Source organism: Chaetodon trifascialis, chromosome 18 (assembly GCF_039877785.1).
Source record: "Chaetodon trifascialis isolate fChaTrf1 chromosome 18, fChaTrf1.hap1, whole genome shotgun sequence".
Classification (NCBI taxonomy): Eukaryota; Metazoa; Chordata; class Actinopteri; order Chaetodontiformes; family Chaetodontidae; genus Chaetodon; species Chaetodon trifascialis.
In genome coordinates, this window is record NC_092073.1 from 24,616,412 (window position 1) to 24,639,905 (window position 23,494).

Sequence of the window (23,494 nt, forward strand, 5' to 3'; positions counted from 1 at the left end):
GTGAAAATAAAGAGAGACAGGAAGTGGTGGTGGTGGTGGTTGTGGTGGTGGTGGGGGGGGGGTGACATGCAGTAAAGGGCCTGTGGTTGGAATCAAACCTGGAGCTCTACCAGGTGAGCTACCTGGGTGCCAGGATCAGACAGAATACAACTGTAGGTGACAGGTTTGTAAGTTATGATTGATCATTATATCTAGAGCCATGGGATAAGAAAACTGATTGGTTCCTAAATCCCTGGGTCTACCTTCCAGCTGTATACTAACTATGCTCTTCCATGTATTACTGAACTGAATCAGTGCACTTCAGACGCTCTGATTAAGGGTCTCTTCTGAAAAATAGAGCGTTTTTTTGTTGTGACGTGAATCAAGCAAGTGAAATATGAGTATTTTGTCCTCCTCCACTTGATTGCTTGGGATGTGCTACCTTTTTAAATTTTTTGTTAGATGCTCACTGAATTTTGTAGTTTAGCACTCCACTGAGACCCCCTTTGTTGAAGCACAGCCTCCTTTTCCAACACTTCAGTATCATGTTTCAACATTTGCCTTGCCCCTCATCCATGGAGCAAGGCATCACCTTTCTATTTACGAATGCCGCTCTGCCTCTTTCTAATTGACTTTTGTTGCGTTTTTTTTTTCTCTGAACTTGACAGGAAGGTGGTCTGACCCTCAAGGGTCATGTTAGCATTATTTGTATCTTTAGCTTAATCAGCATTGTTGGCTTTGTTAAGCAGTGTGATGCTAGATAAAAGGGTCAGCACTTTGTATATAACAATTTAACAATAATAATTATATAGTACCATAAAATGGGTCAGGGCTTCATGGTGGCTCTGAATGCTGACTGGCTGATTTGTCCAGGCTGCTTTGCATGTCCCCTGAGCTCTGACTGGCTGAACATGCCGTTGCCTTGGCAATGAGCAGCCGTGATGCTTTGCTGCTGATGAACATGAGGACAGTTTGGCTGACAGCATCCCAGTGGTCACTATAGTTACTGCAGCTGCAGCTGGCTGATGGCTGTTGTGCCCTAACCCTAACCCTAACCCTGTGTGTGTGTGTGTGTGTGTGTGTGTGTGTGTGTGTGTGTGTGTGTGTGTGTGTAGACATGGGTGCAGGCCTGTACGGAGCATCTAAAGCCATTGCTGTTAGTGACCTCATCACCACCGTGACACCTGAGAGGAGGATGGAGGAGAGGAGGGTGGAGCAAGGTGCAGAAAACAACCGGTGAGATGAAAACACTGGACCAGGGGACTGAAACTGAAACTAACTGATTCCTCCTTCTGTCTCCTGCTCTCCTTGTCTCGTTTTCTTGTTTTCTCTCCATTTCTCCTATCTCTTAGTTGAGGAGGTACTGGTGTTGGGGGATGAGGTGCAGGAGAGGATGGAGGTGCATAAAGAGGAGTTGCAGCAGGATGAAGAAGAGGAAGAGAAGGAGGAGAACAGAGAGATTTCTCAACAGAGTCCTCCGACGCCTCAGAAGCATGACACCAAGGTAATTAGCACCTGTCTCACCTGCCTCGCTTATCTCACCTGTTTCTCCTACCTCACTTGACTCGTCTGCCTGACGTGTCTCACTTGTCTCACCCCACACATCTGCCTCATCTGCCTCACTTGTCTCACCTGTCTCACCTGTCTCACCTGCCTCGCTTGGTTTGCTGACTTGAAACACTTGAACAAATACAAAGGTTATCATTTGATAACTGCTTGTTGTGAACTCTGTGAGGTTTTAGTGTCAATAAATAAAAATATACAGACCAAAGTGATGAGTTTGAGGTGAAACTACCTGTTAATAATGTCAATTGTCTTTCAGACTGAACATAAAATTAACCTGCGTGTATGTTTGTGTGTTTAGACTGAGCTGACTGATACAGCTTTGGATGGCGACCTAACGGTTACTGAGGTACTGCTGATCTCTACAGTGAAGCTGCTTTCAGACAGCAAGCGGCAGCTGCCAACTAGCATCGTAACCTCTGATCCCACCAGCCCGTACAACACAGGCCTATAATTTCACCACAGAGCTGAATAGAGCAGATCACATTTAAAACACATGAACTGATTAGCTATGATCAGTAAAGCTGATATCCTAAATGCTTGTTTTTATACTGAAAACAACATAGGCATCCACTGGCTGTCTGAAAGTGTGGTAATGGTTAAATTAGTTTGTAGATAAATGGGAAAACTGTTCTAACATGAACCTGTCTGTCTGTCTGTCTGTCTGTCTGTCTGTCTGTCTGTCTGTCAGTCTGATCAGGATGAAGACTTGAAAACTCAGGTAAGGCTAATCAGTCTTCTTGATGTAATAGCGTTCTCTCCTGATAGAGACTCAGTTTTTCTCTCTGCTGTTCATCTTCAGGAGACGTTGGGGAGTCCAGAGGAGGAGCAGAAACCTCAGAGCACCATCAGTGCTCTCAGACGCTCCTTCTTAGAGGGAGAAGCAGGAGGAGGAGGAGCAGGTGGAGGGATGACAGAGTGGGAGAAACGTCTTGCCTCCTCACCTCTACGACGAGTTGACGACTCCCCAATGATTGAACCGCTGGAACTAGATGAGGTGAGGAGAGATTCTGGTTATCCGTACTTATGAGCACAGAGGCATCCGCTGCTGAATAAATGTATTGCACCCAGTCACACAAGACTGCAGGTTCACTGATGTCATCAGTCAATCTGTCCCATCGTTATTACAGACTAACCACAGACTTAATTCTTGATTCTGGAACAGAACGAGAAGTTGTGAGTCTGTAAATTTATGGACTCTGTCTCTCTCTGTCTGTCTGTCTGTCTGTCTGTCTGTCTGTCTGTCTGTCTGTCTGTCTGTCTGTCTGTCTGTCTGTCTGCATGCATGAATGTTGCTCTGCCTGTATGTCTTCTGTCTGTCTGTATATCTGTCTGTCTCTCAGACTCTCCCACTGGACAGTCGCTCAACAATGGTAGGTTCACTGAGATGTCAGTCAAACACAAAAATGAACAGTCCACTAAACCAGGCAGGTGCTAATGACTTCACCTCTCCTCCTCAGCTGATGGTTAATCAGTCAGTCTGTGTGTGTGTGTGTGTGTGTGTGTGTGTGTGTGTGTGTGTGTGTGTGTGTGTGTGCGTTTGATGTTGCGCACCTGTGTAATCCAGGAGAGTGGGACCATAACAAACCTAGTTCTCCCTCAGCCAATCAGAGGGAAGAGCTATACTGTTGGTCGAAGCTATGACACCTCCTCCGGCAGGGTCATCACCATGACAACGAGGGATGACAGCACTGATGTTACCATAGCAACAGGGAATATCGAGATGGACATGCAGTTCAGAATCATCCCACTATCCACCGCTGATGATGTCATCACAGGTGGACCATTAATCACAATTTGTGAGGTGAAGACACCAACCTCACCACCTGAGATAGCGCCCAGTGTCTGTGACATCTTCAATGATGTCATTAGTGGGAATGACACCAGAGGAGGTGGAGTCAGTAGTCTGGACCTCCATCAGGGTGAAGCCCCTGTGATCTCACCTTTGACCCCACTCGTCCCTCTTAAATCCCCCCTGGACGAGCCAATCCTAAGCCCTGCTCCCTCACCGGGTCTGTCAGGCAGGACGTCACCCTCCCTCTCCAGAGTGGTATGCTGATTCGTTGGTCACTGGTGGGCATGGAAACAAGCATGAAGAGCAAACACAGCAACCTGACCGTGCCACATTAACCCCTGCAGTGCTGAAACAGGAAATCTGGCTGAACAGTGGCTCATCTGAGCTGGTTCAAACTGAACACCTCAGCTTCGGGAAACTGCTGGAAGCTGATAAATCAGGTGGACATCAGGTGTGACAAGTTGGTCATAAGGCAAGATAAGATACACGTTATTTATCCCACAATGGGGGAAATTCACATGTTACAGCAGCATCAAGACAGAGTGCAAGAAGTCAGAGGACAAGAAGATGAAAAAAAAAAAGAAGTAGAAAAGTTGTAGTTTAGTTGTTATATAGTTGTTTTTCTGTCAGAAGCTTCATCAGTTAATGAACAATCAGAATCAGAATCTGTAGAAATGCACTTCAACCTTCAGACAACCTGTTTTGCTGTTTGAACGTTGTTACCATGAATCGGTTTTGCCTCCAGCAGGAGGCAGTGTGGAGCTGCAGTGTTCAGTTTAAACTCCCCTCAGCTTCTCCTTTCACTTCCTGCCAGATGCCATTTTGTTTCTATCACTCTAATCAAAATGGTGCAAAGGGAGAAACAACAGATTTTATTTCTGTTTTTTTTTTTTTTTTTTTTTTTTTTTTCTGTTGTTTGTTGGGTTAATTTTTCCAGTGTTTTTTACTGTTTTTTTTTTTTGACTGGCTGCTGGGCAGGGGCTTATTTCTGTTTTACTGCACTTCACGTCCTGTTGGTCGACTTGTTTTGATTGGTTACTTTGGCTTTCTGATGCTTTCATCATTATTTGAAGGGTTTTCAGAAACCTTCACATTTCAATTTTACATTCTCAGTGTCTAGAAGATACTGCTGTAATCTTTGATCTGTAATCCTTCAGATCTTTGTTTTTAGAACCAGAGGTGTAGACTCAAAGTCATGTAGACTGAGACTGAAGTTATGATGGTAAGACTGGTTAGTTGAAATGACATCTGCTAATATGGATCAATACAACATAGCAGGGCTGGCCAATGCTTATAATTAATTTTAATCAATATTTAAGTTACTTTTAGAATTACTCTATCCATTTTTACAGTGGCAGCAGGCTAAGGAAAGTTATCCAGACATCACTATCCCCAGCAACATTTTCCAGATGTAATAATCCAGGTAGGACCATCCCTTTCCCTGGGGAACAGTATCCCCAGTCAGGCTCAGCAGTTCTCATCAACTACTGACAGTAGCCTGAGTAAAGTCTTGCTTTCCCTGCCTGATTTGTCAAACAGTTTGCCAGAACTTCCTTGAGTTCAACTAAATCTCCTTCTCTATAGCCTCCCTGAACTCCTCCCTCACCCGTGTTTTTGCTTCAGGAGACCTCCTTCTTCAGCTTGACGGCCTCCTTCACCATTGGTGTCCATGAGCAGGTTCATAAGTAGCGGCCACTACAGGCACCAACAACTTTCTGACCGCAGCTCCTACCAGCTGGTAGGGGGCTTTAAATTTGAATTTGGATTCCATGCCCCCATGCTCCCCGGATGCATAATAAATTCTTCCTGAGCTTGAAGTTGAAGACCTCATAGACAGGGCCACAGTCAGACATTCCAAGTTCACCCTCATGACACATATGTTTTTTGCCAGGTCTGTCTGGCAGTCTCCCTGCCAACTAATCTAACTGACACCACATGGTGATTGACAGCTTCTCTCTTCAACTGAATGTCTAAGACATACAGTTGCAAAGGTGATGATTTGACCACAAAGTCGACCATCAACCTTTGGCTGAAAGTGTTATGGCACCCAGTAGACTTATGAACCACCCTATACTCAAACATGTTGTTTGTTAAGGCCAGAACGTGACTCGGAAGCACAACAAAGCACCACTCAGGTTCAGATCTATGGAAGCAAATAAGGGTCATTAATATGTATGAAATAACATTTACAAATAATTTCACTGTCTGCAGTTGTATTTCACCTTTTGTGTGCATGTGAAAGATAATTACATAAAAGTATCTGAATGCATGAATTTCTGAGCACCAGGCTCTTCCTCAGACTGCTTTTGATACATACAGAGTCGCCATCTTACATACCCATGGTTTCTAAAACCACATCATAACACACCAGTTGTAGATTGCCATCAAAAAAGTTACATCAAACCTTACAATTGGGGGGGGGCTGCGGCTCCGGTGGTAGGTAGCTAGAGTACTTGTCTACCAATCAGGAAGTTGGTGGTTCAATCCCTGGCCTCGGCATTCCACACGCTGAATATCCTTGGGCAAGATACTGAACTGCAAAAACTGCCCCGCTGCTGCGTCATCAGTGTGTGCATTCATATATACGTGGCTTTTCTTCGTCTTTGAACCCAAAATTCCTGTTCAGTCTTTACTAAGATTAGGTTGGCATCAGAAAACACACAGTGATGGTGAGAAATAGGCAATTCTAATACTGAAACATTGTCACTGTTCAACCCTGTTGTTATTACCAAGTCCAAGGATGTGACCATGCTTCATTTACATGTTGGATAAGTTCAAAGCTGTCCAGTAAATTCATAAACTCCATGGCTTTGGAGTCATTCTTTGTGCTAATATGAATATTCAGCTTTCAATTCAGGATTAATCCGTCATATCTAGTGATACCAAGTGCCATCAGTTCTGAGAATTCCTGCAAAAACACCGTAGAATATCTTGTCGATACAGTGTAATGATCAGCAGTGATAATTCTGTTTTGAGCTCAAGAGAAAGATATTCAAATGCACCCTAACCCTAACCCTTTCCTATTCCGTCTGACTTTAAAATTATAAGTTGGAGGATAAGCCTCTGTCAGTGGAGCCACATCAGCAGTAGTGCTGCTTAGGCAGCACCAACTAAAATAAGATTAGATTAAACTTTCTTAATCCCATGCTGGTGAAATGATGATGTTACAGACAGCACTTAACAGCAAGAATAAAAATGTCCATGCCCGACTATCCCTTTCGGGGTCGCGGGGGGGAGCTGGAGCCTATCCCAGCTGTCATTGGGCGAGAGGCGCAACATATCAGTTACCAATTAACCTAATGAGCATGTTTTTGGTCTGTGGGAGGAAGCCGGAGAGAACACACACACACACACACACACACACACACACACACACACACAGACACACGCACATGCATTTTTATTATTTTTTTTTTACACATACACAAAAGGAGATATACAACTGCAGGCTGTGAAATTTCACACACTAATTTGCCTCCATACAGATCCGACAGGCCTAACCTCCCAACCACCTTACTCCAGGTTTCTACATTGTTGCCCACATGAGTGTTAAAGTCCCCCAACAGAACGACAGAGCCCCTTGGCAGTCTCCCCTCCAGGACACTACAAAGCAACTCTAAGGAGTCTGGGTACTCTGAACTTTGACTTGGTGCATAAGCAAAAGCAACAGCCAGAGCCTTCCTCTCAGTGGCATGCACTTGAATAGAGGCAACGCTCTTGTTCCCTGGGGTGAACTTCGAAGCAGCAACGCCCAGCCGGGCGCTCATGAGTATCCCCACACCTGCCTGCCACCTGTCACTGGGGCCAGCTCTGGAAAAGTAGATAGTCCAACCCCTGTCCAGGAGTTTGGAGAAGTGAGTGCAACTACATCTAGTTGGCACGGCTCCACCTCCTACACTAGCACCGGTTTCTTCCCTGCCAGAGATGTGATGTTCCATGTTCCTTGAACCAATCTGTGATGTCAGGGGTCAGCAGGCCAGGGTCCCCACCCTTTCCTGCTGCCCGGCTTGCAATGCACCTGACCCTGATACCTGTCCCTGCAGGTGGTCGGCCCACAAGTTAGCGGCTCCATGTAGTTTTACCATTATTTATTTGAACTATCACAACTACAGCATTACTGGGTGTTTTAAAACATTGAGTGAGTTTTTCTTTGTCTGAATCTGTGGACGAGTTGACAAACTGATTTTCCACGTCTTTTGGTTCCTTTTAACAGAAATATAAGTTAAAGTGAACCAAACTGCATCAAATAAAATTCAGGTGAGATCTTTCTCTCCTCTCATTGGTCGCGTGTCTGAGGTGAGAAAATAAACGCAGAAAGAAGGATCTGAAGACGTTCCTATCTGCCCAAAAATCAGTGTTAGCTGCTAGCAACTGTACTAAGCCCAGAATACAAAGCTCACCTGGCTACAGGAGTATGCTTAGCTCAAACCTGCCAACTGCAGCTTGTAGTCAGGTCAGATCAGGGTTAGATCATGTTCCCACCAGAATTCATCTGTGAGCAGACTTAGACCCCTTCCTTTCAAGAGTCTGTATGAATTTGTTTTGCTCTGAGTGCGACTGCTGGGTTCAGATCTGAATAAAAACAATGTACCAACAAACCACAATCTTATTCAACCGATGAACCAGAGTCTGATTCAACCAGACTGAATGACACTACAGGTGTGAAAACACATTTAGTGGCAGTCGATGTGGTGAAGAGGACAAGATGACTTGATGAGATGATTAGATTCTCCACATCTAGTCCTCACACTAACCCAGTAGAAATTGTGTCCAAATTTTTCAAAGGATGTATTTTAATGGGGTCTTATTTTGTAGTTGTGCTGCCTCTGTGTTTCATCACTCCTCATAAATTTCTGCTTCCTCCCTTCTGTCTCATCCTTCCTGTTTATAGACCAGAAACTTCAATCATAGTCAATAATCAGTATTGGACATTTGCAACACAACTCACCTGAGACCGGCAGACACCTCTCTCATCACAGTAGAGCTCAGTATGTCACAGTATATAATACTATATAATGTCACAACGTCACAGTAGGATACAGTAGATCATAGCAGACCACACTAAGTCAGAGTAGAACACAATAAATCACAGTAGAAACTGTAAGAGAATGGCACTGTATACAATCAATTGTCAACTGAAAACTGCAAAATCAGTCTTAAATTACACTCAATTACTATAGCTTGCACGCTAACAACAAACACTGGTTAGTAATTATAGGCTAATTACTAACAAATCTATGCTCTACACCCTATCAAATCATGTCCCCTTGGTCTTATCCCCTGTTGCCACAATCCCTGCATGGCTGCAGCCTGGCTGTGAGTTTCTACTGAGAATCAAAAGTCATGATTTAAATCACTGAAAAAAATCAAAAATGTTGCAGCAGTTCAAAGGTTCTGAGTTACTGCCTCTTGTTTCTGTCTTTCTAATCTTTGTGTTTGTTTGTTTGTTTGTTTGTTTGTTTGTGTGTGTGTGTGTGTGCGTGTTTGTGTGCAGCCTAAACCTATATTCGATGAAATGTCTCCTGAGCTGACTGCTCTGCTGAAGTCGGCCAGAGAACAAAAAACCTTCAGAGAACACAACCTGCTGAAGGTGCCAGTCTAACTGTCTGTCTACCCCTGTATGCTAAAGGTCACAGCAGTGTTTAAAATGGTGAAGTTCTGCAGTAATAGTTCATACACAATAGATCCATTACAGACACTATTATCCTTGAGACATATGTTTTGATATTCAGATTTTCATGTCACATTGATATGAAAATGTAAATTCAGATAATCAGCGTTAAATTAACCAAACAGTATATTAACATTTGGCCTGATTTTGAAATATATTATTATTCAAGCTGATATAAAGACTGTGTAAATTCAAGTGTTCAGTGTAATCTGTTTTTGAAGAGGATTAAGAGTAAAATGCTAAAAAACATCAGTATTTAGACTGTTGTTATATAAATGATGACTGCGGGGTATGCTACAAATTAAGTTTGACATAGCCAGGCTTTCTTTGCATTAGCTGGCTCAACATAACCTGAAACCGCAGTCAGAGATGATGGTATCAGGACAGTGGTTACCAACTTTCTTTATTAAGCCAGATTTTCTTCATCAGACTGTGTGTGTGTTCATATAAACAGGGGCGTTTGTGTGTCATTTGGCTTTTCAGCAATAAATGGACCAATCAGGTGCTGCCTCCTTCAGTGGGAGGAGCAGGTTGTTGTGATGGAGAGCGATGAAGAGCAGAAACAATAAGCCGACATCAGCTGGTTGTTTCTCTGAGCTCTCATTGGCTCTCAGAGCCTCCACTTTGTTTCTAACGGAGCGTTCTGGAGGCTGAAACCTTAAACTGACGCAGCACATTTAGACATCAGACCCAGGAGCCGGATTCAGGTCTGACCCTGTCCCCTAATGGACACGAGGACATCACTTCAGTTTCTGCACAAATCAAAGTGAAGTTTGTTGACTGAATATTATCAGTGATCAACACCAACAGACTCATCAGTTTTCTGATCACTGCTCTATCAGCTGCAGCACCAGCAGTGAAACAGACCAGACACAGACCAGAATCCAGAATGGTCTCTAGTTTCTGTGCCTTTATCATTCTTTTAGCCTGGAGAAGATCTGCTGAGTCAGATTCGAAGTGGTAATATTAAAACTGATTTTCTGCATCAGTGACTGAATGCTTGAAGGTTCCTGTGGCTAAAAACCACAACTGAAGGTCCAGTTTTTGCTGCTGTGATCACACAGCTTCGTTCAGGATGCCACTAAGGGACAGTCAGCAAGTCTGCAGGTAGAACGAATCAGCTGAGAGTCTGGATCTTCGTGCAGAATATCGTCAGGATGAGAATCAGTGAAAGGATAAAGCCTTTCAGAGCTGCTTTAAACCTGAACAGAACCTCCTCTGGAGCAGGTTAACTGTGCGGCATCAGTTACCAAGGAGATGTAGTCAGGTTAAAAGAGAAATACCTTTGTGACATTGAAAACTCTGGCTTAAGGCTCAACATTTATGATAACCCAGTAATCCTGGTACACGCCTCTGATGTTTACTACTTAGTAAACCCTGGTTAATATTACAACTCCGTGTTCGTGAAACCCTGAGTGGTAAATGAACTGTAGGTCTGCCAGCTTCCACCTGTATACCTGATTAATGTCCTTTTTCTTTCAACTTCCTTTTTCAGACATCAGAGAAGGTGGAGACGGTCTTATTAATGACGGAGCCATGTGACCAGCACATGCAAATGGCAGATCAGCCTCAGGTAGCAACTGGAAATCTTGTGGGCCTGCCCCCTAGTAACCCCCCACCCCCTCCACCTGGGGCCTGTATGACACATGCTGATGATGTCACAGAAGAATGGGCTAGCGATGATGACAGTAACAACACTCATGACCAGACTAACAGTCCAGCAGAAAAACATGACATCAATGACGTTGATGTCAGCGATGATGAGCCTAGTAGCCAAGCTAGTGATGATGATGCTAGCGATGCTAGTGAAGATGCCATCAGTGTGTTAGCACAGGTAGCAGTGGAGGAAGCCATGGAAGCTGCAGTTCGACATGCTCAGAGCCCAGGTGTTACTGATGCTAATCAGGATGCCATTAATACTAACTTTGCAGTTAGCTACAGTGAGCAGGAACTAACTAGCATGGCAGCTAACAACAGTCCCAGCACCAGAACCTGTTCTGTTCTGGGTTGTCGACCCACTGGGACTCAGCATTACCATGAAGACAAGGTCTCCGACGACTCAGAGGATGAGCGAGGGTGGTGGTCCAGAGAAAACTCTCCTCCTCCCTCTTTACCCCACCCAACCTCCAGGTGCTCCCCCTGCTCGGCCAATCAGACGCAACCATCTGACCACAGTGATGACGATAACGATGAGTCTCAGCCTCTGAAGGAGGTAACACATGAGATAGAAACATGCCTGACTTAAACCTGCCCCATTGACTCCTGTGACCACTACCCGGGTGACTCCTTTCCCTGTGACACCTGCCCCAAGAATTGCCTTCCCATGGACTCCTGCCCCATTGACTCGTACCCCAGTAACCCCTACCCCAATGACACCTGCCCCAACTGTTGGTGATATGATATATAGGCAGCTGTGGCTGAGGCAGTAGAGTGGTCGTCCACCAATCAGGAGGTCGGTGGTTCGATCCCTGGCCTCAGCAGTCCACATGCCGAAGTATCCTGCCCCCGATGCTGTGCTGTCGGTGTGTGGATTCCTATGTACATGGCTTTGGAGAAACGCATAATTGTAACATGAAGGCAGTAGAAAAAACCTGTAGACTGCCAAGTCTTAAATCTTTAAGGACAGAGAGCCTGGATTTACAGATCCATTGTAATTTGAGGAAAATTTTAAGAGTTGCAACCTAATCACGAAGTTTATTTTAAAGTTTTATGACTTCATAAATGTTCTTTCTGTTACTATCAGGAGGTCCCAGTGATGAGGAAGACTCTCACCTATGAAGCTCCGGGGGTGAGGACAGTCTTTTTGTGTGTTTTTATTTGTAATATATATAATAGATGGGTTTTACAACCACTCATGAGAATAGATAACGAAAAAATAATTTAGAATTCCTTTCAACTGATTATTAATTTGTCAAATTCATTCTGTACCTTTCAGAAAATTACACAGGCTGTCACCAGAATCTGTGAAATCAAATAAAAGTACCTCAAAAACAAAGTAACAGAGCAGTGAGAATTTCTGCTTCTGTTTGTTCCTTCCACTCTCCTGATCAATATTGCTCCATGCTCATTTCAATCAGCAGAGACAAGTGAATGAAGACAATTATTTATTATGACAGATGATATGTGATATGTGACTTAGATTCAATAGAGAGATTTTGTTCTGGAGGGGCATTGCCCTGAGTAGCAGCAAGATAAATTACCCCATGGATTCCAGATACTGGTGGTGGTGGCTGATGACTGTGTTAACTGATGAGGCTGATGAGGATGGTGAAATGAATAAGCTGAAGATCTGCAAAGACTCAGCAGTGATGAGGGGTGGAGAGGTTCACATAACAGCTGCATGAAAGAACTGAGGCAGAGAGAGATTCACATGTAAGAAGACAGCAGTGTGATGATAGGCTAACGGTGAAGGTGTGTTGCTCTGCTATTGAACAGATGTGACCAAATGATGAGAACAGCTGGTATCTTAATTGACAGCTGCAGCATGTGTGTTTGTGTGTTTCAGAGCCGAGTGGACTCAGATCCTCCTGCAGGTTTGCTGCTGAGCTCCCAGACCTTCACTGCAGAGACCTCTAACACCACCACCACCACACACATCACCAAGGTAACACCTGTCATCATGGTAACACACACTTCACCACAATAACACAAACCACTACACAGTCAATCAGACAGTTCACTAAATCTTCGCCTAGGACAATCGAGGGATTAGTACGATTAGTACTATTAGAGTATTAGAAGTGTGACAGAAGGCGACAGTCAGACAGATGAAGGATCCAGTAAAGGTGTTTTATTATTTTCATTTCTTTTCAGACAGTAAAAGGAGGAATTTCAGAAACCAGAATAGAGAAGAGAATCGTGATTTCTGGAGACACAGATATCGACCATGACCAGGTAAATGTCTAACTCATCACAATAACATGTCATTATTACTTACCTTTGTAAAGGACACTTAACACAGAAAATAATGAAAACAAACATGATTAAAAGGGAACAGACCTGGATTAACCCGGGATTAACTCAGGACAGATCTGGTTAGATGACACCAGGGGCTAGTATGTCTTGGGTTAATCCTGACCTGGACCAGGTTCTGACCCTCGTGTCTCTCTTGAAGGCTTTGGCAGCGGCGCTCAGCGAGGCACGGCGGCAGCATCCTGAGCTGTCCGTTACGCGAGTTGTCGTCCATAAAGAAACAGAGGTCTCTTCTGATCATGTCAATAATTAGAGACATCACAGGTAACAGGAAGGGTCATACCCTGCCCCTACAGATGGAGTCTCAAGCAGGATGCCTATTGGCTGGCTGGTGCATGGCAGCATTCATAGCATTGTGTTTGCATGTTTTGCACAAGTGTTTGTGTTTAGAACGATGAAATTCAACCAAAAGACAAACACTGAATGCCCAGGGACTCAGAGGTTCTGATTGAGAAAGAGAAAAATCTTCTGATTGGATAAAAGGCTTTGCAGGAACTACAGAGGACAGGGATGACTTAAGGTGACTGGTTGGTAATGAATGTGGCAAAGGAATATTGAAATGACAAAAAACTAAAACTTAAAAATCTTCATTATGCATGAGCAGGAAATGTACAGCCTTCTTGATCAGCAATGAATCAATCAAATGGATCATTGATGAGTCACTACAGCCCATCACCAAACATTAAACTGTTGACCATTAATGCTATGCTAACATGCTGTGTTAACATTTTTCACTGTCCTCTCAAGTGTGACATCCTTATACAGCTCAAATTGAGAAGTGTGCCCCACCCCTTGATGTCCACCTCCAACCCACCATTGATTTTGTGCCGACTCAGCGGACAACATTCAGAAACTAAAGCACAATTTTAAGAAAGAAAACTGAACTCAGAGGTCAAATTCACCACTGGACAAAATCAGGAACTGTTGAGAGGACAGTGGTGACTGTAACCCGCTAACATTATGGACCATGCTTTGAAGCTTATCGTACTATACTAATATGCTAATTAGCATTAGCATGGAGCTGTCCTGGCTATCTTAGGGTTAGGGTTAGAGCTGCTTTAGTTTTACTCCTAAAATTGAGCTGACTTATTGGTCTGTTGTCGCAGCTGAGTCTTAGTAGGCTCATTACTTACTTCCTGTATGGTGGTAGAACAACACAGTAGTTAAAGGAATCGCTGGATACTTACTGTAAATTATTATGAAACTAAAGAATGTAAAATGTAACTTTGTACTCACACCAATACAATCTGAATCAAATTTGACTCTGATCAAATCTAAGTGTAAGGTTATGTTTTCAATACATTTTGATTTTCTGTCCCTTGCTCATTTATTTCATTTATTTATTATTGACTTTTTGGAGACTGTGAATGTCACCATCAGAAGCTGATTCTGTCCCGCAGCATTTTAAATTTTATTTTGTTTCACTTTTGAAGCAATATCTTATGATTTTGTTTTTTCTAATGTTCATGTAATCAAAAACATGGAGCTGCACCAAAACATCATAGAATAATCAAATAATGTGAAAGAACAATGATCTTGAAGATTATAGGATAAAGATTTAGACCTTTAGACAACCAATAGTCGAATATATTCTGTTCTGTTTTATCTATTCTTACAGCTGCTTCGGTCTCTCTTTCAGGACTGACTCTACAAACCACTGCTGCATTGTGGGAGTTGTAGTCCAGACTACTGAGCCAACAAAGACACTGTTTGCACCAACATCCCGTTGATATTATTGGAACTGAGGATTTATGCCCTCACACACACACACACACACACACACACATGTACACCTGTGCATACACAGCAGCACCAGTGGCTGAGCGAGCTTCAAAGCATTCATTTGATTGTGTGATTAGATTTAGTTGAAAACTTCATGATGGCATTTATTTATACAACACCAACAGGTGAGACAGACAGACAGACAGACAGACAGACAGACAGACAGACAGACAGACAGACAGACAGAGGGTGCTGCTCTGATGCCATCATTGTATTCTCAGAACCAGAACTGGTCAACCTCACATGAACTTTCACCACAAATTAGCACCAAAACCTGACCGGTTGTTGTTTTTAGCCCCACCCCCACACACACCTGACACCCTGACGGGATAAAAGAGACATCTGATTGGTGGTTGACTCAGATGTATTTGATCCTGATTGTGTATGATGGGAGACAGCAGCTTCATGAAACATTCAGTAAACAGTTTGAATTCCATCTGAGAGATCTGTGATAATGACCTCTTACTTCACCTGTCTCACCTGGTGAGGAACTGGATCTTACATTCTGACAGCCTGGTACAAACTGTTTTCTGTCTGAAATATAAATAGCATGATTGCTAGCACTGTAACCACTCACTGTATAGCAGGAAATTTCAGCTCTGTATTTACCCACAATGCAATAGTAATGTGCCATTCTCTCATCTCACCATGGAAGCCCTCAATATGAATTATTTTACTCATTTGTCTATGTATTTATTGTTTTTGTTCTTTATATATATATATATATAGATCTGCTTGTCTGTAATCCCACAATGTAATCCCCCTGCTGTCATTTTACAGACATATGACAGACTGACCACTCCCCTTTTTGACATCTGACAGACTGACCACTCCCCTTTTTGACATGACAGATTGGCCACTCCCCTGGTGTTAGATTACAGACTGACCACTCCCCTTTTTGACATGACAGATTGGCCACTCCCCTGGTGTTAGATTACAGACTGACCACTCCCCTTTTTGACATGACAGATTGGCCACTCCCCTGGTGTTAGATTACAGACTGACCACTCCCCCTGGTGTCACACAACATAAATCCTGTTTTATTTTCTCCATGATAAATTAAAACTTACTGAGTGTGTCTTTACCCACTAAATAAAATGATTCATAAATGACCTGACTTTTTTCTCTGTCAGCAGGAAAATGCTTGATGTCAAAGAGGTTTTTGGTTGATGGGCCAAAGCAGAGATGTGAGTAGTGAATCAGATATCTGGGGCCAGAGTCAGTCTGTAAAGTGAAGGATTTGCTTTACAACAGAGTGTAGCTGATTTGTATTTACTTTGCACACTGCTGGCTGTAATACAGTTAATCAGGTGATCAGTTATACAGGTTGTGTTGTGTTTGTTTTACTGGTGGGATTTTAGTGTCTCGGGTCGGGCCTTTCTGTCTGAAGTTTGTGTGTTCTTTCCGTGCATGCGTGGCTTTTCTCCGGCTTCCTCCCACAGACCAAAAACATGCTCATTAGGTTAATTGGTGACTGCAAAATTGCCCCTAGGTGTGAGTGTGAATGGTTGTGTGCTTGTGCCCTGCGATCGACTGGTGACCGGCTCAGGGTGTACCCCGCCTCTCGCTCGTTGATGGCTGGGATAGGCTCCAGCACCCCTGCAACCTCGAAAAGGATACGCGGTATGGAAAATGGATGGATGGATGGATTTTAGTGTCTTCACTCACATGACAGTATTTCGAAAAAGGTGTCACAATTACATTTGACAGTCACCCTTACATTACCCAACCACAGAGCTAGCCAGCCAGCCTTTGAGGCTGAAGGCATACTAGGCAGGTATATTATTAAAACTGAATATCATATTTCAAAATGGCACCCCCTTTAATGAATGAATGAATGAAAGTGTCACTCAGCTGACTTTTAACAATCTTAAACACATGAAAAGAATATGGGTCAACATAAAATTGAGAACAATAAACAAATAATATTAAAGTTAATCTACGTAAAAATAAGAGTCCTCTGAGTAATTGTCTTAAATAAATGGTATGTATGTATAAATAAATGTCTTCTTACACTATTTTTGCCGTGCATTTCTATCTTTCTGTATTGTCATCATATGTTTAATTAGGCTATTATTGATGTATGATTCATGCATGAGGTTGATTCACTCTAATAAAGATACTGGCGTGCATGCTATTCTTGCAATCACAAAGGAAGTGTGAAAGTTCTTCTCCTTAAGAACTCATCTGTGTTCATCAGAAATACGTGTTTTTCCATGAAAAATATCCCTCCAGGCCTTACATTGGTTTAGATGGAACTCTACACCTTTGCCTTTATGCAGTACACATGAATATAAGCAGTCCCTGCCTCCATCTTCACCTCTTCTTCTTCATCAAGTCAGCTCAGTCACTTTATTTTTGGCATCTTGACATTTTAAAGAAGTAGGTTCGGACACTTTTCATTCATAGTATACGTTCCTTTTCATTACAACTATACACAACATATTTACTGCACTGTAACTCTAACAAATGAGACGGACTCACCTGCATAAACTGCCAAGAAACTGATCATGTCAGAGTCACTTTCCTTGCCCTCTTGGCCGCAAACTCAGCAATAAGATCTTTATAATCCAGTTTGGATGCAATGTCCTTTTCAATTTATAGCAGGACAAGCCCACACAGTGTGTCCTGTGACGTGGAGGTGCGCAAATAGTTTTTAATTAATTTCAAATCTGACAAGCTTCGCTCGCCGATGCCACCATTACTGAAAAAGTCAACAGGATCCTGAGCGCAGTGTCACAGTTAGGGAAAGCTCCTTCAATCCCTTTGAGGTAATGAAGTGTTCTAAGTGCTGTAGTTGTTCCCTTTGGGATTATTCCTCAAATTATCCTCATCTCTATGAAGCGGTCCAGTGCATCCTTAGATTCGGACGTGCTCAGACGTGTTTCAGTGAGGCCTAATGACATAGCGACAATGAAAAACCTGCTTAATTTATTGGATTTATTTTTTATTTGTTTTTAATGTGACCTTGACAGAGACAGATAAAATCATATATAACTAATGCATTTATTTAAAAAAAAGGAAAAAAAAAGCAGGATTGCAGGTGCGAAGCCCCCTAGTGATGCGAGACCCTGTGCGATTGCACAGTTTGCACACAGTTTGCACAGTCCAACGGCTCTGCTTGTGTTGATTAGGCAAAAGTATTTACTATAACGCAAGACACATAACCAGGACATTAGCTGTATCAGGCCTGGCATTAATCATTTTAGGGCAAGGCTGCTTTGGCCTTTGATAATACGAACTTACTGGGGTATCTGTCACAGTTTTACCTGCTGCCATTGTTTCCTCATCTGCTCACCAGTGCCATCCATCCATCCATCCATCCATCCATCCATCCATCCATCCATCCATCCATCCATCCATCCATCCATCCATCCATTTTCTATACCACCTATCCCTTTCAGGGTTGCGGGGGAGCTGGAGCCTATCCCGGCTTCAACGGGCGAGAGGCGGGGTACACCCTGGACTGGTCGCCAGTCGATCGCAGGGAAACACGCAAGACAAAAAAGCACCATTCACACTCACACCTAGGGGCAATTTTAGAGTCACCAATTAACCTAATGAGCATGTTTTTGGTCTGTGGGAGGAAGCCGGAGGACCTGGAGAGAACCCATGCATGCACGGCAAAAACATGCAAACTTCACACAGAAAGGCCCCGCCCGGGGATCAAACGGGCACCCTTCTCACTGTGAGGCACACACACTACCTGCTGCACCACTGTGCCACTCCTCACCGGTGCCCTCTTTTCCACTCTCAGCCACACCCACCTGCCTGCTCACCTGATCACACACCTGAAGTCATTGCAATCAGTGCTGTATATAAGCTGCTCTGCCACACTCACTGTTTGCCAGGATGTCATTGTTCTCATGCAAACTCTCCAGCTATATTTCATGGACTGCTCTCCCGTTGCCAACCTGGCCTGTTTCCGACCACACCTGCTCTCCTGTTCCCCAGTAACTACCTCAGCCTTTTGTCCCTTACCACAAGTCTTGCTTGACATTTCCTGGATGTTGTTTGCCTGAGTATTTGCTGTTTGCCACACCAAACACTTACAGAGACTTTAAGACATATATGTCAAACCGATGCCACAAATGGCCGAGTGGCTGAAGGTTTTCTTTCCAACCAAGCAGCAGCACACCAGACTTGACTCATTTCATTAGCTGATCTCAGTCTTCAGACAGCTGATTGGTCAGACTGCGTGCTCCTGATGGTTTGAGGAAAAACCTGCAGCCACACGGCCCTTTGTGGAATAGGTTTGGCATGCCTGCTCTAAGACTTTATATTCTGCACGTCCCAAGTCTTTGCCTGCCTGTGACTGCTGGATGTTCTACTCCCTGGGCAATACCAGAGACTGTACTTTTTGTTGCTAATCTGGGTCTGCCAGCATAAGATTAAAAGGTTGATAAAGGTTTTACTTTTATCAACTTTTACTTTTACTTTACCTGGTTCTGCCCTTGGGCCCGAAAACCCCCACTTTGTGACAGTATCGTGGCCAAAATGTAGAGCATGAAGGTCTTTAATGTAATGAGTCCCATAATGAATATTGAAAATGTATCTTAAAATGTTACAATTGCAATTATAATCTGTAAATGCACTGCAGACACACAGCTGGCAGAAAGAGGAAGTCATATCAAACGAAGAAATATCTTTTTCTGGGTGAATAAATATTAATGTAACTTACAAATGGGAAGCTCAAAAAAGCGATGAGAACAATGAGCTTCCAAGTTTCATTGGCAGTTACTCATAATGTCATCAAATACATCATGTTTAGGAAAGTACTTTAAAAACATGCATACAAAGGGCAACCATTTACTGCATACTGCTGTAAGAAACTGGGTACATTTAGGTGATAAGTAGCCTGATGAGCCACTGTCAATAATCAATAGAGAAACATGTCTGACAACCTTATCCTACTTAAGCAGTTATCTAATGTTTCTGTAGTGGAGACAAAATATATATATATATATAAAAATACACATACAGTATTTCAATTCTCATCATCATTATTGATGGGTATGGGTGACGGACTGACAGTCATTGGTGTAGAGGGTAAACAGAAAGGGGTAACTTTGTGGGGCTCCAGTGTTGGTGATGGAGGATGATGAAGTTGTACTGCCCACTTTGATGGATTAGCCTTATACTGTTTCTGGTCAAATGCAATTTGGATGCAACTGTGGTTTGTGTTCAGTTATAAATAAATGGCATGTGTGATAAATAGGCAGAGATACGGGTAGAGAGAGAGACAGACATTTAGGGATGAACCTTGTAGGCCTTCAGTGCTGCTGATGTTTATTTGAGGCAACATCTTCTCTGGTTGTTCATGTTGAATGAGTCAGATTTATGGAAACTGAGTGAATGAACTTGAAAAGACTGAATAAATGAGTTTTCACATTATCTTTAATGTTCATGCAAAAAACAGATCAAAGTTACACAAAGTCACAGTGACGCTGGAAAAACCTTCAGCTGCTTACAGAACATTTCAGACCACAGACTTCATACTGTGTTCTGCAGAGAAACACTTTTGATGATGTTGATGTCTGTGGCCCTGTGTGGGCATAGCTACGCAACAGGACACGAGTTAGGAATGACACCCAAAAGAAAGTGTGCAGAGCTCAGGTCAAGTGAGTCGATCAGGTGAGACTTAACGAGCTGCAGGTTCCTCATGCAACCTCTGAACCTGGAGCTTATTGACAGGCAGTTCTGCTTAACACCAGCTGTAACAGAAAGAGAGGGAGAGGGATGGGCAGACAGACAGGTAGACAGACAGGTGGAGAGAGAGACGAACAAGGTTTTATCAGTCACTGACACACATCATTATATTTTTATTTATGTTTGAATGAGTAGTTGCTCACCTGGATAGCCTCCTAGGTAAACAGGGTTGTTGGTCTCAGCAGACGTGGATTGTGGGTATGGGTTGGGTATGGTGTAACTCCGCCCATTTACAGTCAAGCTTAGGGTGTGTTTGGTTTTTCTGGCCAGCAGGCGATGCCACCGTCCATCACACAACATCTGACCAACTGAATGCACTGACACTCGACCCGCCCCATTATTCACATTAAACACCACCTGCAGAGCACACAGGTAAACCCTTAAATTATCATTGTTTACAGGTATATGTGTGTGTGTGTGTGTGTGTGTGTGTGTGTGTGTGTGTGTATAATTTGTACTGAAATTTACAGGTAAATCATTATAACAGGTAACAAACACAGACACACACACACACACGCACACACACACACACACACGCACACACACACACACACACACACACACACACACACACACACACACACACACACACACACAGGTAAATCTCTGCTCACCTGTCCGTTGATCATCTCCAGTCCGATGGCATCAACCTTAGCACTGCTGATTCCCAGAAATACTCCTTCTGATTGGCTTGTCCGAAACTCCAAAGACACCGACACATCAGAGCCAACCTTATAACCATCACGCACTAAACACACGTAAAAGCGTGCGCGCGCACACACACACACACACACACACACACACACACACACACACACACACAGTTCAATACTGTCAGACATGATCAGATTAAAGCAGGATATATTTTCGTTTTTTATACTTGACTCACTGAGGGTAGCGTATCCACTCCCATTAAAGTAACTTCCCATCTGGTCATTGGTGAAACAGGAAGTAACATCATGGTGTGAGGCTGGCTTGGAAAGATCCAACATCGCTCCATTCAGACTTAAAGAGCGGACACAACCAGAAAAACTGCTGCTGACCTGAGAGAAGAGCAGTCCATGATCCATGTTACAAACACAGGTAGTACAAATGCAGCTCAGGTAGTTCCTGTTTCAACAGCCTGTCAGAAACACCTTCTTCATTCAATGATGTGATTTTTACTCTTTTACACTCCAGTCAGACTGACAGCATCCACACTGAAACTCAGCTGACATGCTTGAAATGAGGCGAAAATGTTTAATATTTAACATGTAGACAGAAAATATTCAACTTTGATGAAGTGTAAAAATGTCATCTTTGTAAATATTTAGACCCTGTATACTTGTTGTGGAACTGGTGAATGAAGAATTGAAAATGGCGTACATTAATCCTTCTGGTCGAGTGTGTGTGGGGCAGCCCTCCCAGGTAAAGCCTGTTGTCTACGTCCAGCTGGTTTCCTTTAACTGACGCAGAGTCCGGACTTGAACCGTCAACTGACACCGACAGCAACCGCCGGCTGACCTCAGCACTCACCTGAGAAAGGATCAGTTAAAATAGAATTATGTAGTGGTGTAGTTATGTAGTGGCCTTATACGAACATTTGTGCAGTTAAGAATTAGTTAAGAATTTGCTGAATTTGACCCTGTCAGAGATTCAGAAGAAGAAAACCTCAATGCTCTAACTTAAGGATAAACATCTTTGTGAGTATTTTATTAACTGCTATTTGTGGGAAGGACCTTTCAATGTCAATTTTCAAGTGTCAAAGAAGAGAGAAAAATGGAATTCTGATAGATCAACACAATGACAACAGGGCAATTTCGTCTGCTGAGGAAGATCATGTGATATGACCAAAAGCTCTTGACTGTTTTATCAATTGCTGTCCAACCAAGAATGTGTTTATATTAGTGATGCATGACACCTTCAAAGTCTTTGAAATGTATGTGACTTGGATACTGGTGGTGGTGTTTTGAACAAAATCTAGCTTTCAAACTTTTATTCTTTAAGGTTATACTGTGCTCAGACGGTGGGGGGTTTCAAGAGGAGCCACAGACTAATAGGTAACCCAGGGTGTGTCATGGTGTGTTCCGACCAAAAGCAAGGCAATTTTTCACGTGAGGCACTTCCATGCAAAGTCAATGCAAAGAAACAGAGAGATGCAAATGCCAGGCTGAAGAGTACGCTTCAAGCTCAGTATGAAGTCCCTGCATAAATATGTTTTATTTCACAGTGCTGACAGGGTAGAGTGTGCTGCTGTCTGCTGTCTGTCTGTTGAAACCAGCTGTGGTTTCTTTTTGAGCTCTTGTCCCCTGTATTCAACATCATTGAAAGGTTGACATTGCTGAGAAGTGCTGATCTTCTGTTCACTTGATATGTTAACCAAAATCTGTAGAGTAATGTGTTAAATTATGTTCTGGTGTCTCTGTGTGGGAACTCACAGTGTGCCACTTTCCATCATTAATGGTGACAGACGACGTAATGGAAGCAGGGCCTTTCCCAAGGTCAGCTGACATCATCAGTCTCCCCCCCATCAGTCTGAGGACGATGAAGTCCATCTGTTTGGAGTCAGAGAGGAGGAGGATCAACCCATCCAGAGCACGGCTTCGAACCGACAACCTGACCGAAACACTAAGGATGTGGAGAGACGACACAGCAGAGTCTTAGATTTACTGCTGTACTTCCTCTATTGTTAGACCAAGAAGAACTGGCAAAGCCACCACCTGACCAGAGCGCTGCCCCCTCTTTGACCGGAGTGCCATCGTCATTGCAACTCACCTTCTTCTGACAGTATTGGGGTTGATGATGAAGGTCATGTGACTGTTTTTGGATAAACCAAACTGAGTCCCTGATGGCAGGAAGGTTGGCTCCATCTCCGACACACACTGGATCACACACAGATCATTAATCAATAATCAGTGACCAGTTATCAAATATATGGATAGGTAATCACTAATGACTGACTAATTATTGATAAAACTGATCAATCTTCAATAATACTGACCAGGAATCAATAACCAATCAAAATATGCTGAGTAATATTCAGT

The 23,494-nt window shown here is 43.2% G+C and overlaps 2 protein-coding genes across 15 annotated transcripts in view; one reads left to right on the top strand and one right to left on the bottom strand.

Annotated features, from left to right (window-relative positions):
- epb41l3a (erythrocyte membrane protein band 4.1-like 3a) overlaps nucleotides 1-15,874 on the top strand; it is a 37,555-nt gene extending 21,681 nt beyond the window's left edge. For 5 of the 14 annotated variants that reach the window (XM_070985612.1, XM_070985607.1, XM_070985610.1 and 2 more), the window contains 14 exons: nucleotides 1,095-1,199; nucleotides 1,332-1,483; nucleotides 1,844-1,891; nucleotides 2,234-2,263; nucleotides 2,345-2,539; nucleotides 2,886-2,915; nucleotides 3,110-3,592; nucleotides 8,832-8,927; nucleotides 10,504-11,220; nucleotides 11,752-11,796; nucleotides 12,514-12,612; nucleotides 12,822-12,902; nucleotides 13,123-13,244; nucleotides 14,620-15,874. In XM_070985612.1, coding sequence (XP_070841713.1) covers nucleotides 1,095-1,199; nucleotides 1,332-1,483; nucleotides 1,844-1,891; nucleotides 2,234-2,263; nucleotides 2,345-2,539; nucleotides 2,886-2,915; nucleotides 3,110-3,592; nucleotides 8,832-8,927; nucleotides 10,504-11,220; nucleotides 11,752-11,796; nucleotides 12,514-12,612; nucleotides 12,822-12,902; nucleotides 13,123-13,233 — 2,192 coding nt within the window. In that variant the 3' untranslated portion in view covers nucleotides 13,234-13,244; nucleotides 14,620-15,874. The remainder of the gene's footprint in view (nucleotides 1-1,094; nucleotides 1,200-1,331; nucleotides 1,484-1,843; nucleotides 1,892-2,233; nucleotides 2,264-2,344; nucleotides 2,540-2,885; nucleotides 2,916-3,109; nucleotides 3,593-8,831; nucleotides 8,928-10,503; nucleotides 11,221-11,751; nucleotides 11,797-12,513; nucleotides 12,613-12,821; nucleotides 12,903-13,122; nucleotides 13,245-14,619) is intronic. The other 9 variants (XM_070985609.1, XM_070985619.1, XM_070985613.1 and 6 more) reach the window with 9 other exon arrangements.
- Nucleotides 15,875-20,192: 4,318 nt separating this feature from the next.
- lama1 (laminin, alpha 1) overlaps nucleotides 20,193-23,494 on the bottom strand; it is a 42,101-nt gene continuing 38,799 nt past the window's right edge. Inside the window, exons 58-64 of the mRNA XM_070985599.1 lie at nucleotides 23,226-23,332; nucleotides 22,889-23,078; nucleotides 21,837-21,986; nucleotides 21,361-21,514; nucleotides 21,086-21,219; nucleotides 20,615-20,828; nucleotides 20,193-20,476 (exon numbers count right to left, since the gene is read on the bottom strand). Coding sequence (XP_070841700.1) covers nucleotides 20,322-20,476; nucleotides 20,615-20,828; nucleotides 21,086-21,219; nucleotides 21,361-21,514; nucleotides 21,837-21,986; nucleotides 22,889-23,078; nucleotides 23,226-23,332 — 1,104 coding nt within the window. The 3' untranslated portion in view covers nucleotides 20,193-20,321. The remainder of the gene's footprint in view (nucleotides 20,477-20,614; nucleotides 20,829-21,085; nucleotides 21,220-21,360; nucleotides 21,515-21,836; nucleotides 21,987-22,888; nucleotides 23,079-23,225; nucleotides 23,333-23,494) is intronic.